Here is an 18,874-nt window from a genome sequence, read left to right on the forward strand (position 1 = left end):
GCCTTGAATGAAAGTTTCTCATATTTTTGGAGGTGCATAAATTGGCGCTGCATATGATAAACCTAAAGCAAACTTATCAGCTAATGGATTATAATCAGAACTTTTTAATGTGGGGACAGGGGCTGTCAACAAGGGTGCCTGTTATCAACATTTTTGCTAATAGCAATGGAATCATTTTGCAATTTGGGAATTTTGACCTAAGGGAGAAGCATTAGATAGACAAGCATATATGCATTTATATGAGGGGTAATGCCGTAAAATCTTAGTGAGAATGAATGGGCAAGTTTATATGCCCTTTAATCAGTATCTTCCAAGTAAGGGCCAAACAGTTCATTATGTTCAAAGAAAAAATTCCAGCCACTAGTGGCTGTAACCAAGAGTGGATTTTTTTTTTAATGGGAAGGGAGGAAGAGGAGGTGATTAAGGAATCCTGGGTGGTCAAATTTTCTCTGTTCTCTCTTTTGTAGGAGGAAGAAAATGGAAACAGAACAGGTATGTATCTGTCTTTCTTTTACTCTAAGTTAGGAGTGGGATTCAGTCTTTTTTGTGCGCAATCAGAATCAGATTTTTTTTTTAACTTTCCAAGTGCAAGAATTCACGCCCACAATATTTTAACAGTTAAGACATAAGGGATCCTGTTAAGGGATCCTGAGTGTGCATTATTGTTTAAGAACATAAAGAAGTACCTTGCTAGAATAAACCAAAGACCACCTAGTCCAGACTTCTTTGCAATGATTACTTTGAGAACAGTAGACGAACAATGACATGCACTCTAAACAGGAATGCGTAAAGAATAGCAATGCCAGCAAAACAGCTAGTGAGGAAGCAATCTGTGCTGTTCCATCTAAATTGTGACTTCCAAATGGAAACAGAAAGTTGTGGATTGTCTTACTCTAGACTTTTTTTTAGCTCTCTGGTTTGTAAGGAACCGTGGGATTTTAAGAAAACATGTACGAGACCTCAGGGACATTCCCACAAGACTTTCATTGAACTCGTATCTTCCTAACTTGCTGGGAAATGAATATATTCCTGTATGGCTGTGCTGTGAATGGTGAAGAAGACAGGGATGGCCTCCAGAGTAAAAACTGAGGGGAGTTCAAAATACTGGTGGCTTTTGTTCCATTGTGTACTGCACCTGTGGCCTTCTAGAAGTTTTTGAATTCCCATCGGCCTCAATGGAAGTTAATTACAGTGGGGCTTTTACAGGAGAGCATCCAGTGGATTGTGGGAGTTCTTTCTGTCTCCCACTCTGCTCTCCCTAATGGCACCTAAAAACTGCTTCCTGAGTTGGCTGCCTTAACTTGCTCTATGCAGAGGGCTTCCTTTGCATCTTACTGCTAGCAAATCTGTGGTGTCTCTGCAAAGTAGAACCTTGGCAGGGAAACTTTTGTGGTGCATTGCAAATGCTGCTTCTCAGGTCCTCTTTGCATTCTCCACTACTGGAGGCAGAAGCGTATAGCATGACAGTTGTGGATACGGATAGCTTAGTTACCATGATCAGCCATTGCTATTATAATGTGTTATACATGGGGCTGCCTTTGAAAATAACACAGATGTTTAGTTCAGAATTAGGCTCCAGAAATTCTGTCTTGTGTAGGCAGGTCGAATGGTAGAATGTCTCCAAGCAACCCTCTCACCAATTCTTAAAGAATTGCACTGGCTGCCTATTTGCTTCCTGGCACAATTTAAGGCGATGGTGCTTGCCTATAGAGCTCTAAACAGCTTGCTACCCAAATACCTGAAGGCATGCTTCCTCCATCACTGCTGGCTAGCACCAATGGGAGTTTCGGTCCAAGATATCTGGAGGGAACCAGGTTGGCAGAGGCTGCTTTAGTCCGTTCTGGTTTGCAATTGGTGGAGCCTGGTGCCCTTTGAGTCTGTTAGATGTGAAGGACAGAGATGTAAATAGTAGATGGAGCCAGAGCCCAATGATAGGCAAAGCCAATGAATTCTAGCCTTCTCTGTCTGTCCCCCTGCTGCCCAACCTGCCCTCCTTCCCTGCTGAGTTTGACAAGGAGAGTAGTAATGAGATTAAGGAGGAAGAAACTGATAACCAGTGCCACCCCTTGGACTGGATGCAAATAAGAAGGCAGGCAGATGGGGGCAGGCTGAGGTTTTTGGGGCAGCGCCTCACTTGCTCTAATGAACCAGACTCCATTCTTGAGTGAATGACTGGGGTTTCCTGGCACTGGAGTTTGAAGGGCAGTCCCAGGATTTTTTCCACGGTAGCTCGAAGGGGGCATAGTCTGCAGATAGCTGAGCTCCAGTGAATAATGCCACTCTTGGCTTCCTTTCCTAGTTGAAGGACAGGCCTGCGACTCCGGTGCCTTGAGGCGGGATTTTGAGCTGAGCAGATCTGATGCCGTCGGAACGCATCACTGCTCTTTATCCTTGATAGAAAATAGAAAAATTTTGCTTTTCTGGGAGCTGCACTCAGTCTCATCCTTTAAGGGGGCAGGCAATGAGGGTTGTGCTCTAGCCAGCTCCAAGGGCTGCTGGTAGTCATGGATGATATGACCGTGCACCCTTTTGGACTGTGTCACGCCATGGCTGTTTTCATGGTAGGTCAGGCCTAAGCTCCCTGGTGAATCTGTCTCATGGGCAACTTCCCAAACCACCTGGGACTTGTGAGCATGATTCCACTCCCACACAGAAGACCATGGAAATAAGTATGAGAGCCATCAGGACTTCTAGCATTTCTTATTTCAAGTGCTCGTATAAGTCACTTAAATGATGTTCTCCTCCTCCTACATGTATGTACCCAATCCTGAAGATACTCTTCAGAAGGGAGGTGAAGGGAGGTGGGTGACTACAAAGGAAGAGGGCCTTCTTGGTGGTGGCACTGTAGTTATGGAATAACTCCCAGGGAGGATTGCTTGGAGACATTCTACCAGTAGCAGATGATCTTCCAACAGCTGACTCACTGCTGAAGAAGAGGGGGAGGTGGTTTAGAGGTTGGCACAGTGGAAATACACTAGCAGGAGCACCAGATTGGCTATTGTTTTATGGCCTTTTCAGCACGGAGCAAATACATTTCCATTCACCCAGCCCAAAGCATCCCTGGCTGGCTTTAAAGTAGCTTTAAATAAACCTTTTGCTCTCACTGGTTCAGCGTGGTTTTACACCGAGCTGTTTCTGTTGCTATAATAAGCAATTAATATGATTGTTTTTGTTTTATGAGCTGCCTAGAGAATTTTGTTGAATTACCGGGCATCCAGATTTAATAAATAATAACATCAAAAGCACTTTCTCACGTTCTCTCCATCGCTTAAGGCCCCTCCCGGAACCGTCTGGAACCCATGGACACCATCTTTGTGAAAAGTGTGAAGGAAGATGGGCCAGCACACAAGGCTGGCCTCCGAACAGGTGAGAGAAGGGACTTCTTTTTGAATACATACTTATAATGGTACCTCAAGTTACAGACGCTTCAGGTTACAGACTCCGCTAACCCAGAAATAGTACCTTGGGTTAAGAACTTTGCTTCAGGATAAGAACAGAAATTGCAGTGCGGCAGCAGTGGGAGGCCCCATCAGCTAAAGTGGTACCTCAGGTTAAGAACAGTTTCAGGTTAAGAACGGACCTCTGGAACGAACTAAGTTCTAAACCCGAGGTACCACTGTACATTGTTTTATTTGGATGCCACCTTTCCATAGTTCAAACTACTCTCAAGGAGACTTACGACATGAAAAAAAAATACCCAATTGCAAATAACAAAAGTAGCCATATACAATAAATTAAAGAATCAAAAAATACGGAACTGATCCGAACAATTTCCACACAAATAATAAGGGGGTTTAAAATAATAAAATTTAAAATCAATAGCAGCAACCCCCCAATTTAGGTTACTCCCCTGATTATGTCTGCAGCAGTACCCAGAGATTCATTTTCATTGGCTGGCTAGTTTTTGACTGATTCTACCCATTTTCTTTTACCTGAGCCATTTCTTGGTCTTGTGCATGGCCCTCTTCAGCCTGAAAGCATGGGAGCACAAAGTTTGTCGGGCCTGGAGGGTATGCTGCCTCCACCCTAACCCTCCTGCATTAAGGGGCAAGGTCCTATGTGGGTTTTGGCTAAACATCCCTGCAACTGAGAACCTCGCCTTAACAGGGTTCCTGATCACTAAGAGACTTCCAAGTGCCTAAATGTGCTTAGAACCCCCCTCAGACTTTCCCGCTCACTGCAGCCCTGTTTAGGGAAGTTTTTAATGTTTGATGTTTTATTGTGTTTTTAATATTCTGTTGGGAGCCGCCCAGAGTGGCTGGGGAAACCCAGCCAGATGGGCAGGGTATTATTATTATTATTATTATTATTATTATTATTATTATTATTAATAATAATTAAATGGGACCCCCCCAAGGACACATTCTTTCCTCATGGGTGTCCTCATTCTTTCAGACTGAATGGGTGGCTACAAATGCATAGGTCACTCACCTGCATATTTTTTTCATAATCGATCCTGGTTTCAAAACCCAGCTTTTCTTGGTGCAAGTCACCTCAGCAAAGACCCTTGGTATTTTAGACGTCTTTCCTTTTTAAAAACAAACCTCTCCCTGCTCCTGTGCCTTCCATACAGGGTGAGATTTATAAGAAAGCAAAACAAATCCTGAATTGCTTGCCTCCTGGCCATTTTTGTGTTGGTGGGCCTTTTTCTGTTAACCTGTCCTCTTCTGCAGGAGACCGTCTTGTCAAAGTGAATGGCGAAAGCATCATCGGGAAAACCTACTCACAGGTCATCGGCCTCATACAGAACTGGTGAGTTAATCTCCATCTTTCCCCTTACAAGGAACACAGGCTGGTCTTTGAAACTGCTACCTATTCTCTTTCTCAAAACGTTTCAGGTGGTGGGGTTTTTTTTTTTTTTTGGGGGGGGATATTTTGGCCTGAGAGAGAGCTTAATTGAGATACTTCACCCTTTTTATTTATTTTAACACATTTACAACCTGCTCTTCCATGGTAGCCATGATGGCTCTGTTCTACCAACGCCATCGAAAGCAGTACAGTGGTACCTCGGGTTACATACACTTCAGGTTACATATGCTTCAGGTTACAGACTCAGATTCCACTAACCCAGAAATATTACCTCGGGTTAAGAACTTTGCTTCATGATGAGAACAGAAATCGCGCAGCGGCGGCACAGCAGCAGCAGCAGGAGGCCCCATTAGCTGAAGTGATGCTTCTGGTTAAGAACAGCTTCAGGTTAAGAACAGACCTCCAGAACGAATTAAGTTCTTAACCCGAGGTACCACTGTATGCCTCTGAATACCAGTTCTTGGGAATCACAAATTGGGATGATGCTGCTGCGCTTGGTTCCTACTTTTCAGACTTCTCAGTGGAACCTGGTTGGCCGTTGTGAGGAAAGAAGGCTGGAGTAGAAGGGCCTCTGGTCTGATCCAGCTCAGGGCTCCTCTTTTGATCTTACATATAATTCCTGGGTGGTATTTTGCCCTCTGGGTGAGCTTCTGTATAAACTCAGATGGTTGCTGAAATGATTTAATAGTGTACACACACACACAAACAAAAGCATGAGTCTCTCCTTTATTCGATTTTAAAATGGGCCAGTGTCTTTGCCTTGGGCGTCTTGCCCAAGTACCCCTCCCAAGCACGTGTCTTCATTGCTCCAACTTGTAGTGCTCTTTATAATCCGTCTGTCGTCTTTGCCACATTCTCTGCTTTCTCCACCTCAACTCCGCTCGTTCTGATCGTCAGGCGGGCAGCAGCTGTTTTATATCCCCTGGCACTGCAACTGGTTTTCTCACAGGGACGTTGTTTGTCTGGTGATAACCATATGAGCCCCCACTTCATTGGGCCTTCCGGGACAAACCTACCATTTGAATCCTCCTCTCCCAGAACTCTTTCCATCAGCAGCCATTTCCACCGGGCTGCATTTGAGGGAGAGGGACAGACAGCAGAGCCCATATCACCTGGGACCAACAGCCATTTTGGCTCCCGGAACTGTCTCCTTGGTTTTAATTCCAGCTAGGAAACTAGGTTCCTGAATTTCTTTCCTCCGCATTCTGTTTTCTCATTTGTATTGTGTTTCTTGCAAGATTGTAAGCCTGTGGTCAGACGTGCCTTAAATAATAACAATCTGTGTACAGTGACAATAGGAACCCTGCTCTAAAACTTTTTGCCTGGCATACTGTTGGAGCAGAACTACACGGGGCTGCAACTGAAAATGACATTTTTGCCCTCGGTCTCCCTGTCTCGCCTTTGTTCAGCACCTGCTGTTGATGGGCAGGGTAATTAGTGTGGTGACGTCAGCACAAAGAGGGAGGAATCCAAATCCCATGTTTGTTATAATGTATAGTTTTGTTCAGTGCTTTTTTCTTGGGGGGGGGGGCGGACGCAGGGGTACACATACCCCTAAACATTTTGTGAATCTTTGTACTTTTTTCCATTTACTGTGTTTATTTTCCCCGATTTGAACTATAAAATGGTGATTTTCTTGAGTCAAAATGAGAGTACCCTTAAACATTTTTTTTTAGGAAAAAAAGCACTGGTTTTGTTCTTGTAATCTATAGATTCTAGTTCCTCAGGTGACTTAAGTTAGCTGTGTCTGATGATGTTTACAGGCACTTCTCTTAAACAGCTCTTGTGAAAATGTATCACTTCCCCTGACCAGGGGGAGGCGCTGCATTCAGCACTTAAAATTTGGCCTGTTCCTGAGGCAAAGAGAAAAAAATGGCCTAATAAGAGGCACTGCCTCACCGTGTTTTGTAATGTGGCATTGAGGTCTATTAGCCTTCAGAATTGCGTATGGGACGTGGGGAGGCCAGACTAACCTGAGAAGGGGACCTAAATATAGCGAATAGGGAACGTGTAAAACGAAATCAATCCAGCCAGGAACTATATATATAAAATGCCTGGCCCAGAAGCATCAAAGGCGTGTGGGGGGGGGGAACCTAGCCAGGGAAAAACAGAGAGAGACACAGAGAGAGGACAACTCTGCAGACAAGCTGCAAAAAGCAGTCGTAAAGGTTGCCCGTCAGGTGACTTGCAAGCCTTACGAGAAAAGTTTGGTAAGAAAAGTTTCTGGCTTGAGGCCCTCTTCTAAGTTGTCTGGGAGTGAATTGATGGGGTGGGGGGGGTGAGGAACTGGAAAATTTCTGAAAGCCTGGCTGCCATGAAATCTAGGGCTGACGCCTGAAATTTTGGAAATGTTTTTCCCCATCTCTGAGGGAAAGGAATGGCCGTCTTTTTCCACCTGAGGTAAAGGGGAGGGGAAATAATTAACTGGGTGTGTGTGTGTGCGAAGAACAAAGCTTAAAATGGGCAAAACTAGGACGAGCCTGGCCAGGCCTCAGTGGTTCACGGAAAGAGGCAATCTAGCCAATGCGTTAGATTGATTAAACAGCTATTAATTATTCTGGACTGCTCACTGAAGAAATAGTTTGTAGTGTGGCTTTGCCCTCCAGATGTTTTAGACCGCTGCTCTCCTCAGCCCCAGCCAGCACAGGTGTGGGAGTTGTAGTTCAAAACATCTGCAGGACGCCAGACTGGGGGTGTCTGCTGTAGTATAATGGGTCGCGGAAGGCTGTTGCAGTGTTGAGCTGTGAGCCGGGAGATCCTTGTGTTTGATTTCACCTCAGCTTTGGAGTTACTAGGCCTGAGGATCTAATAAGATATTGTGGAGGGCATGTGGCTGTTGCTGACTCATGTCTGCCCCCCGCACATCCCCCTGGTAACCTCTAGTAAAAGAAACATGAGATGTGATGTCAAAGAGTCATCAGGGCAGAGACTCAGCCCCTGGCATTTCCCGTGGAAAGACGTCACATGGCAGGGCTAGGAAACAACTTTTGTGACTTGAGGGGCTGCTGCTGAGTCTGCCGTTGGGCTTGACGGGTTGCTCTTCTGACATGGTGTGAAGCAGCTTCTTTACAGCAGAGACGGGGAACATGTGCCTCCCCCCCAGGTGTCACTTGTGTGCGGCTCCCATCAGCCTCAGCCAGCATGGCCAATGGATGGCGATTATGGGAGTTTCAGTCCAACACCACCAGGAGGCCACCAGGTTCCCTGTCCTTGCTTTACAGTTTAGGTTAGGACCACCTTCCTCCTCATCTGTGCATTAAAAACATCATTGGAAGCCTTTCTCTGGGTGTTTCCCCTTTCTGAAGTCAGGCTTTTAGCAACCACCAGGAAGGCCTTTTCGGTGGTGGCACCGCATTTATGGAAGGCTTGTTTGGTGCTCCTATTTTTGCACCAAAGACCTTTCTATTTTCTCAGCTGCTTTTTAAAACATGAGCCAAAATTGGTTTCAATCTGCTGCCTTGGTTCTAATTCTGTGTTCTGTTGGTTTTTTTAAATGTCTGCTGTTTAAAATCAAATTTGTTTTGTTGATTATCTTGCTTTTAATTGTTAGGATTCCTGAGAGTATTTAATCTTGAGGATGGGACTTAAAGTTTCAACAAACACACAGCAATAAATAAATAAAAACTGTTAAAATGGGCTCTCCAGTTTGATGAGGGGGTGGCTAGAGGTGCCCCCTGGTGTGGCTTCCTTCCCACCCCACCCCACCGCACCCCATGGCATCAGGCGTTTTCAGTGCCTGCTAAAAACATTTTTGTTTAGGCAAGCATATTCAACCAAGTGAAGCCCTAAACGGCTTCAGCCCTGTATATCTGAGGGAGCATCTCTACCCCCATTGTTCAGCCTGAACACTGAGGTCCAGCTCCAAGGGCCTTCTGGCGGTTCCTTCACTGCGAATAGTGAAATTACAGGGAACCAGACAGAATGCCTTTTCAGTAGTCACCTCTACCCTGTGGAGCAACTTCCTGGCAGATCTCAAAGAGTTTAACAACTGTATGGGTTTTTTTGTAGACATCTGAAGGCAGCCCTGTTTCAGGAAGCTTTTAATGCTTGGTGGTTTTCTCCCACCTACTTTAGGAGTTAGGTTGGGTGGTTTGAATACATTGAGTTCCTATTCATCAATAACTGTTTGTTTGTTTCCTTTTGCAAAATTCTGTCTCCTCATTGCAGTGAAGATGCTTTGGAGCTCTCCATCATGCCCAAAGATGAGGATATTCTACAGCTGGTGAGTGTCTTACTGGATGTTTTCCTGGTGGTGGTTTTTACTGAGCTGCATGAAGAACAGCTTGGACTTGCTGAAATGTCCCCATGTTGATTAAGGAGCTCAGCACAGAAAACCAAAAGAGCCTGTGTTACGAAAGTGTGGATCATTTTATTCTCACAGTACAGTCGTACCTTGGAAGTCGAATGGAATCTGTTCCAGAAGTCCATTCGACTTCCAAAATGTTCACTTTTCATTATACATATGAGCAAAATTTTCTTGATTAAAATTTTGAAAAAGTGTGTGTGTGTGTGAGAGAGAGAGAGAGAGAGAGAGAGAGAGAAGGAGAAAGAGAGAAAATTGATAAAGCTTGCCAGCTGTAAATTGAACATCCTCAGTCTGAAGTGTGCAAGGCCCAAGCCTTTTAGGGCATTACAGGCTCAAAGCAGCACTTTGAATTATGCTGGAAAGACAACAATGCTGATGTAGGAACATGGATGCTGTTGGTTCTTGGTGACCTCCAGAATTGGCCCAGGGCAACTTAGGAATTGTGCTGAGCAGCTCTCTTACAAAGTTCAGCTCAAAGGATCACAGCCACAGAGGCAGTTACTCTCAGCTGAGGTGTAAGGAGCCGGCCACCCGAAGCTGCTTTTGCTTTTTCCACATCTCGTACAGCAAAGGAACCTTTGTGTGGGTTTCCCTCTGCCCTGGTGCCTCACAGGGGTGTGTCAGCATTCCTGTGGTGCGAAAGCCGGCTGGGTCAGCCAATGGGAGAACCCTGGGCTACAGAGTGACTCTTGACAGGATGCACGGAAAGGAATTCTCTCGGCTCTCTATATCCCTCCCACATCAGGACGTCCCCCAGTTCTCTCTCTCTCTCTTTTAAAAAAGCAAAACTTAAAAGGAAAGATTGAGAAAGAGAGGAAATATTAGCTTGGACGTCAGAGATTCCCAGGGGAAGGGAGGACTGGTCTTTTTTGAAGAGAGGAGAGAGAAAAGAGGGAGCAACAAAAGATACAGGACTATAAACACAGCGGCGAAGGAAGCAAAGGTAGTAATTTTATATTGTGTGCATTCTGTCACTATTAAAAATAAACATTGTGGGTATCTTTGGCCAGATCTATTGGCCTGAAAAATGGAGCAGAGTTTCTTTGGCAGGCAAAAATGTCCTGATTTTTAGCTAAGTGGCAAGAGGGTGGCATGTCATCCTTGCTCCAAGTAGAAGGCAAATGGATTTTGCCTTCTTTGCCACAGTGCCTGAAGTTTGGCAGGGGATGGGGGCGAAGGGATTTGTTAGCGCCAGGCAAACTGTTCTCTAGCAGCTGATGAAAAACATGTATGGCCCACAGTAACACTCTTCTTTTTTATTCTATTATTTTCTTTTCGTTCACTCTTGTCATCAGCTGCCTTAACAAGGAGGCTCTCGCTACTCCTTTCAGCTGAGGCTTTGTTTCAGACATAGCTCCTTTTTTGGATCTTGGCGAGACCTTGGCCAGAAATGTGGTTTCTTCTAACAGAGGCAGGATTCCAGTGTGACAGGAGGGCTGGGCCAGGAGCAGCTATGAACCTTTGGGTCTTTAGCTTGGTGTCCAGGCGTAGATTCTAGTGAAGGCGCCCTAGCAAAGGTTTAAGGTGGGAGGGTGAAGAAAAGGGGAATCCATATATGCTTGAAATGGTGAAGGGGAATAATGGGAGCTTTTTCTCTTTACCCTTCCCACCCATCTCTGCTTGACTCTGGCAAGGCCTCTCTCAGTGAGGAGCAGCTTGTTTTTCCTTCTGCACGCAAATTGCATCCTGGGATTCTGTCCTAGCTAGCAGTGCTTCAGATGTGGGCATGAGTCAGAATAAGTATTTTTTTTTTCTTTCATGCTTGGACACACCAATATCTGCAATACCCCACCCCCACCCCAATTTAAGACATAGCAAATTCAGTCCCCATCCCTAGCTTCTCCACTTTCATTTTGTTTCTGGAAAACCTTCCATTTTTATTTCTCAACTTTTCTTAAACTCAAACCACCAGGGAAGTCTGGTGATTCAAGAAAAGCGAGCCTGCTTTAACGTTAGAGGCATATTTGTGTCATTGCATGGTCGAAGGAATAAAAGAAATGTGCAGTCTCTTATATCTGAATCCTAAACATTCTTATACCTGCAGCCTTTCAGATGGCTTTAGAAGTTAACAAGGACACTTATAGCAGGTTCAGATCCAGCTTTTGGGTGGCCACCGTCCTGTCTGGTGGTCCCCACTCCATGTCTCCATTGGCCAATTGCTTACCCATAGAACTAGCAAGGAAGCAATCTTCAGTTGTTTGTAGCTTGCTGACCACTGCCAGCTCACTGGCCCAACCAGTGGAACAAGAGGGCAGGTTGGGGGGGGAGGGCTGTAGTCCTGGGTCAGAGGTCAGCTTGTGTCTCCCCAAGCCAGGTGCCTACCCCTATCTTTGTGTTTCCTCACCAAATAAAGCTTTGATGACATTCATTTGCTGATGTAATGCCTAGATTTTGAAGAGCCAGGTTTGTTATGTGGGGAGGGGCAAAGAAAGGCTTGGCTGAGATACACACCTGCACAAATACATCCTTTGTATAAATACTTATATGGGCTAAAAGCCCCCTTGCTACTACCATAGGCAGAAACGGCTGTGATTGCACAGAATCTTGTGGATTTGCAAAGATGGCTGTAGGTTAGGGGCAAGGAAGCTGTGGCCCTCCAGATGTTGTTGAGGGACAACTCTCTTCAACCCCTAGCTAGCTTAGACAACAGTCAGGGGTAAGGGGAGGTTTAGTCCAGCAATGTCTGAAGGGTCACAGCTCCTGATTCGCTGCTATAATCAAAGTAGTCTTTTCTCTCTTCTTTATGTTTTTGGCTGCTGCTGGTGGGGAATCTCTCAAAGCATCTAGAAATGGGAGAGGTTCTAGTTTGGCATGGAGGCTGCAAATATAGAGTAGTTTAGGAAGCGGTGGAAGAGTGCAAGGGAACCGAAGTAATGATGCTTATGAAGGAGGGGGAGAAACTCAAAAAAGAGGGGCTATGGACTGTTGATAGGGTGTGTGTGTGTGTGTGTGTGTGTGTGTGTGTGTGTGTGTGCAGAGTGTTACAAAGGAGTGAATATCACTTTTTTCTTCTAAAAATATGCTTGATCATTTGCTACAGGGCTCTGGAATGTGTGTAAGGTCAGCATCTGGTTTTGCTAGAGGGCCACTTTGAAAAGGGTCTGGGAGGCGATTAGCCAAACTTATGAGCACTCTGCCTGCAATTTCTGTTTTTATAGCCCCAATATCCCTCCAGGTTCCTAGGTTTGCAGCTGGAGAACAAGGCAGCACACTTGGGGGGGAGGCAGGGAGAAGACACCATCAGTTGCTAACCTTTACCATATAATAATGCTAGTGTACTCAGACACATATATAAATTTCTCTGTTTTGTGGGGCACATTTAAGGACCAACTCCTTGATGTTGCATCCTGTTTGCCTGTGTAGATAAACAGTTGCCTTTTTAAAACAAACAAACACAGAACAACCAACCAACCAACCGTGTTTTTATGTATTTTTCAAGGTACAGAAGACACATTTTGAGAAAACATGCATTACAACAGTAAACAACAAACAACTTGTCCCAATCAAATCATACACTTTTGTCATGCTATGTGCTAGTGTTTTGTTTATTACCCTAAAATACACATTTCCCATGAGTGTTGGGTGGATCCCTTCCGCAGTCTGAACAATTTATGTGCTCAATAAACATTTGCCATAAAACAGTTCCCTTTTGATAGCTCAGCTACCTGTCCAGCCCTTACCCATTTTTTTCTATTTCCCCTTCCTTTTCAGGCATATTCTCAAGATGCCTACTTAAAGGGCAATGAACCATACTCTGGAGGGGCCCAGAGCATCCCTGAGCCACCACCCATCTGCTACCCTCGCAAAACATACCCGTTCCAGTCGAAGGCCTCTCCTCGGGATGTCCCAGCAGCTGAGACGTACCAAGGACAGCAGGTGGACAACAGACAACCCTACCATTCGGGGTCTTCAGGCCCATCTTCTCCTTTGAGCAGCACTGCGGTCCAGCGTATCCCCCCCACTGCTTGGGCTGAGTCCGCACAGAACTTCAGTAGCAACCATTCCAGCCCCGCCCACCGCACAGAGGAGGTCCAGTATGGAATGACCCAGAGGGTGCCTGTCACAAGGCCCATCCCAGCTTCTGGCTCCTTTTCCCGCTACTCCAACAGCAGTTGCCCGGGTTCTATAGCCTCCCCCTTGCCCGAGAGGTACTGTGCCCCCCCTGCTCCCTCTATGCCCAACCACGCCTGCTACGGACCCCCCAAACAACTCCCCGACCACCGCGCTCATGGCGGGTTGAAGGATGCTCCCCGCGAGGGCCGGCCCTCCCGGGACTGTGCCGGAACCGGCCCCAAATCTGTCAGCCGCCTAGAATGCCAGCAGGCCTTGTCCAACTGGATCTCGAGCCAAGTGCCGCGGCGAAGCTCTTCGGAGGAGCGCCACTGCGCCATGCCGCCTCGCTACCGGAGCGTCTCGCAAGACCGGCTGGGGGACGCCCCGGCCTCCCGGGGCTGGCCTCACAGTGCTTCTCAAGACACTTTAATCCAGTCCTCTGCACACGATAGTTGGAGTTACCGAGCTCGATCGGATAACTACCTGGTGAAATACGGGCAATCCTTGGAAGCTCTTGAACAAGGTGCTTTGATTTCTCCTAGATATGAGAGGTGTATGTGGTCACCGGACAGGTTTTACCGGCACGGGCAAGTTAATCGAGCCCAGCCTAGCCACCCAGGTTCCTATATCCCTTCTGCCTCTTCTAGGGATCCGCCTCCTGCACATGTTCAGAAACACCCTTCCCAACCCAACCTCCAGAGCATCAATGACTCTGGGTATATTGGTTACCGGAGCTACAGCCCTTCGTTCCAGCGCAGGACTGGCTTGCTCCATGCCCTGTCGTTCCGGGATGCTACTTTTGGTGACCTTCCGACCATTAATATTTCCCAAAGGCAAGGAAACCACTCGACGCCCCCTTACGTCGAAAGGCCTTTGCCCACTGCCGTGCTCCCAAGTGCCTCTGCTCCTTGCCCGGACCCTCCCTTGGGCAGTAGCCCAGAAATCCCTATGGACCAAAGACCAGCCAAGCAAGAGAACGGCACGAGGCCTCTGGAGCGGGCTTCTCCACCTCAGCCCACGGAACGGTTGCAGCCCGAGGCCGAGGAAAGGAGGGACGAGGTGGTTCTCCGGCAAAAGCCCCCAACTGGACGCAAAATGCCTCCTCCTGCGAGACAGATGAACTTTGTCTTCCCGGATGACATGAAGGAAACAGATATTTGCGATCCCCCTCCGCCGGCGCTGGCAGCCGGTAAAGAGAACAAGCGGGGAGTGGCCCCATTGGCTACGCCAGAGGATTCCCTAGCGTCCATTCCATTTATTGGTAAGTAGAGAGTGCAGGTTGCTGTACTTGGGGAAGAGGCTCTGGACCAGAGTAGAGTTACTGCAGAGTTTTCCCTAGTGCAAAAATGGCAGGGCAAGTCTGAAGTTTCGGATAAGTCAAATGAAGTCATCTGAGGAGTATTCATCATATCCTTGGACTGGTGTTTGCCCTCTTTCAGCTGATTATCCATTCTGTTTCCTCATTCCGAATGAAATCTCCATTAGTGGCAAAGAGGTGGTGAGCAGTTCACACTAGGCAGCAGAAAGCAGGATCTGAATCTCTGAATTCCTTTCTGTGATTCTGAAGTGTGAATGAAACCCGCCCCCCCCCCCCGGACCCCACTCCCCAGAACTCAGCCTGTTGGTTAGATGCTGAGGAGCAAGTAGGCAGGAAGGGATTGTCTATGCTGCAATGTAACATAGCACAGTCTCTAAGCAAGGTAGATTAATAGGGCTCACACCATCTTAGCATCAGACTGTCTGCTATTTGTGCTGCTGACAAAGCAGGAGCAAAACCTGTGTTAGTACAGCTGTGAGCTGTCCTTAGGCCAGAAGGCGCTGTTCTCTTCCCCACCCACCACCCCCGACTTCCTTGGTGCTGTTTTCTTCTACCTGGCAACTAGTTACTGTCGCTTTTGCCTCCCCACCATTAAGATTCCTTTTCACAACCAATTTATATTTACAAGCTGGAGGCTTGCGAAAATATGTGAATCTGTTAGGCAGCCACATGCATTGGAGTCTTGGAGGCCACAGAGTACATAGCCCAGTTAAGGCACCAACTCTCTTTAATACTTCGGGGTCAGGGGGTGTGTGTTTAGGTGTCGTTTGTATTCTTGGGCACCACACGGCCGCAGACAGTTGGGTTGGGTTGTGTGAGTAATTCCCAGTAACGGATATTTTCCTGCAGGTCCCAGGCTTTTAATTTCAAAACTCCCAGTCCTAGCTATGCTATGCTGTGAAACTGCTATTGGCACATCAGTGTGCAAAACAGGAACTTAATACAGAAAAGGGGCACACAATAACGCAACAGTCCTTGGAAGGGGCAAGGAACGGGGTGAAGGAGAGTCTGCTTCCTTCCCTTGTATTAACATTTCGTTCCCCCAGCTTGGGTCCCTCCCAGCTGGCTCTGTTCACTGTCAAGAGGCCGCACCCTCCGGGGATGCCAGGCTGCAAATGGCGTTGTGGCAGTAGGGGGCCCCTCTGAGCTGGTGTTCAGAAATAGCCTGGGCTTCCCACTGTGGAGCAGGCAATTGGACCCAACAATATCCCCTTCTTAAAGAGCAGTGTCTGCTCATAGAGGCTCTTGCTTTTTACCTGTGTAAGTTCTCCTTCCCTCGGTATGTAAGGCTGTCTTCACAGTAGTAGGAGGTGCTTGGGCATTCTTCGGTAGGACATAAATCATATCCGTATCGTGTACCTTTTGCTGATGCTGCTGTGGGGGTGGAAAGCTGGTGTCTGGGAAGATAAGCATAACACACACACACCCTAAATTTACTCCCAACTCAGCACTTCCCCTGTGGTTTATGCATATAATACAGACAAGTGCCTAAAATGTAAACAAAGGAGCAAAATGGAGATCTTCATCTGTTAGGCTCCTAGCTGCAGTCGGCAGGAAGGGGAGTCTGAACAGGGTTGTTTTTGGCTGAAGAGGCCTCTGGCTTCTGTCAGTGCGAAGACCCAGGAAGCAGGCAGTAGCAGGGAAGCAAGAGCAACAGCCAAAGCCACATTTCCTGCCATGGAACAGTGCAGATTTACTTATAGTGCACCTCCTTGCAGTTACTTGGTGCTGCATGAGTGAGACTTCATCCAGTTCTTCTCTTCATGCTAGCCCTGCTCACTTTCTAGTGCCACATAACATTATACATTTGTGTCATACCACGTGGTACACAGTAGTCTGGAATGCATGCCATGGTGAGCCAAACTGTGGCTTATCGGGACTGCGTGAATGTTATGGCTTCCAGAAAGAAACTCACACCAACTTTGCTCCTCACTGGTCCTTTTAGCTCAGTGCAGCATGGCAGCTAAGCCAAGGTTTATCTTAGTGTGTCGTCTGAACCTGGAATTGCAAGCTAAATTTCTCCTTAACTGTGATCTGTAGCCAAAAATAAATCATGAGTTCGAAGGACCAAGCCAGAGCTGAGCGACTTTCATTTCTGCCCCGGGGAGCCAACGCCTTCCCATGTTTGCTCTAGGCCATAGTTTGGCATGTAGATGTGGCCAGTCTCTTGGAAGTAGCCAGAACCAGCCACTTTCAGCAAAAATCCAATGCAGGGTGACAGCAGGCCATGATGTGAGCAGAACTACAGGGTTGGCCCCCTTGGCTGTTGTTTTCGCCACCTGCTTCCTGCCCACCCTGTGGGGTCCTTACCTGAGCTAGGTGGGAGCTGGGGATTGGGCATGAACCTCTTCTGACAGCTGTGATCATGTTCAAACGGCTCTGTTATAAGTGGGTAGGGGTCAGTTGCATGGGTACTTGGCAAAGAATTGCACCCTCCTCTCCTGGTGGGATGTTAAATTCCTGGGGATCTCCCTAGGCTTCCCTAGGAATTCTAACATCCCCTCCTGAGCTGCACCCATCTTCCCAGACTATACCTCTTGCCATCCTTCCTAGGATGCTTTCCCCTGGCTGGAATATATCCTTGAACTCTGACAATGCTTCTTGCTTGCCAGGATGGAGGATTGTGAGGGTGGGGTGGGGTGTGTAGAAACTAGCCTACTGCACAATGGTAAAATTTGCATTTGTTGCTCTGCCCACTTTTGCCTCTGGCCTCTCCCACTGTTGGCATGTGGTTGCCCACAAAGGAACTCAGCCTGACTCAGACTGGAAAACGCTCCCCACCCCTACTCTCTGTTAACCACTCTAGTCTCTCTTAAGGTGGCCTCCTGCTGCTACTACTACTCAGCTCTCCCCTTGTTTGCCAGCCACTGGACTCTTTCCCTCCTCCATCTCCCAGTGTCTATTTAATACAAAACCGCTCATTTAGAGAGGACCCCCAAGTGTCTGAAGGGACCTGGGCAAAAGCCTTACAGGCTGTGGCAAGAACCTCATTCATCTCCCCATTCAGAGAGCTGCAGTCCTTAGTCTGAATGCTGTCATGGAGGATAAGGTTGTCAGCGGCTTCTAGCCACGATGGTTCAGTTCTGCCTCTGCGATTGGAGGCAGCGTGTCTTTGAATGCTGTCTGCTTGGAATCCCCAGTGGGGAGAGTGCTGTTGTGCTTGGGTTTCTGCTTTGAGGCTTCCCATAATAATCTGATTGGCCACTGTGAGAACAGAATGCTGCCTTTGGCCTGATCCAGTCTTAAGTTGTTAAGGTTAGGGGGGTTAGAGCTTGCCCCTCCTCTTCCTGTTCTGCCATTTTATGGTGTTCTCTGCTATTCCAGATGAGCCGACGAGCCCCAGCATCGACCTGAAGGCAAAGCACATCCCCGCCTCCTCTGTCGTCTCAAGCGCCATGAATTCCGCCCCTGTGCTCTCCGCCAGCCCTTCCTCGCCCACTTTCACCTTCGCCATCAACCGCCATTATTCCCAGGATTGCAGTAAGTACCTTTCCAACCCTGCTGCCTTCTGGCTTCAAACATCTTCCTATTGGGGCTAGAAGTTGCAGGCAAAAGGAACATGCAGATTTCCCTTTTACAGAATCAGACCATCAGTCAGTCTCACACAGTACAGTGGTACCTGTGGTTGCGAAAGGGATCCGTTCTGGAGGCCCGTTCACAACATGAGCAGAACGCAACCCGCATCTGTGCGTCTGTGTGTGTCGCGATTCACCGCTTCTGCGCATGCGCCTGACGTCATTTTGCGCATCTGTGCATGCGCGAGTGGCGAAACCCGGAAGTAACCCTTTCTGGTACTTCCGGGTCGCTGCAGGACTCAACCTGAAAACGCGCAACCTGAAGCAAACGTAACATGAGGTATGACTGTACTTGTCTACCTTGACTCCTAGGATTTTGGATGAGCGTTTTCCCAGCTCTATCTGGAGATGCCAGGAATTGAACATGGGAATCTTCCTGATGCTGTTCATGTGCTCTATCACTGAGATATGCCCTTCTCAAAACGTTGGCAAGCCTGCCTGAAACTCTTGCCTAGAGAAGGGAGCCCCCACCTATTGTCAGATTCAATTGTTTGGGTTGTTTTAAAGACCAAACATAACTTTCACATTTAGCAGAAATTCTATAAGGAGGATTTATCAGTTTCAAACCTTTTGGAACTTTGCATTCAAAATTAGTAATGTTGTTGTTTTGAAAGCCACGTTTCATTTTGAATTCTGGTTCATGAATTTTAAGGCAAGGACGATAAGTACCAGTTTGCTCAGTTTTAATACCGGGGGAAAGAGTTCCGTTTCCAAACATGTCCACCAAGATTCTTAAACCGAACTCCAACCTTCTCATTTATGGCTGCTGTCTTTTCCCCCTCTTTTTTCAAATTTGGAAAAATATATATAGAT

The 18,874-nt window shown here is 47.1% G+C and overlaps 1 protein-coding gene across 6 annotated transcripts in view; it reads left to right on the forward strand.

Annotated features, from left to right (window-relative positions):
- ARHGAP23 (Rho GTPase activating protein 23) overlaps positions 1-18,874 on the forward strand; it is a 178,436-nt gene that overhangs the window by 124,823 nt on the left and 34,739 nt on the right. For 5 of the 6 annotated variants that reach the window (XM_079949229.1, XM_079949226.1, XM_079949228.1 and 2 more), the window contains exons 3-8: positions 468-492; positions 3,274-3,366; positions 4,674-4,752; positions 8,977-9,031; positions 12,827-14,429; positions 17,811-17,966. In XM_079949229.1, the coding sequence (XP_079805355.1) occupies positions 468-492; positions 3,274-3,366; positions 4,674-4,752; positions 8,977-9,031; positions 12,827-14,429; positions 17,811-17,966 (2,011 nt within the window). Of the gene's footprint in view, positions 1-467; positions 493-3,273; positions 3,367-4,673; positions 4,753-6,907; positions 7,020-8,976; positions 9,032-12,826; positions 14,430-17,810; positions 17,967-18,874 lie in introns of those variants that run through there. The other variant, XM_079949230.1, reaches the window with a different exon arrangement.

Source organism: Podarcis cretensis, assembly GCF_951804945.1.
Source record: "Podarcis cretensis genome assembly, chromosome: 13".
Lineage (NCBI taxonomy): Eukaryota > Metazoa > Chordata > Lepidosauria > Squamata > Lacertidae > Podarcis > Podarcis cretensis.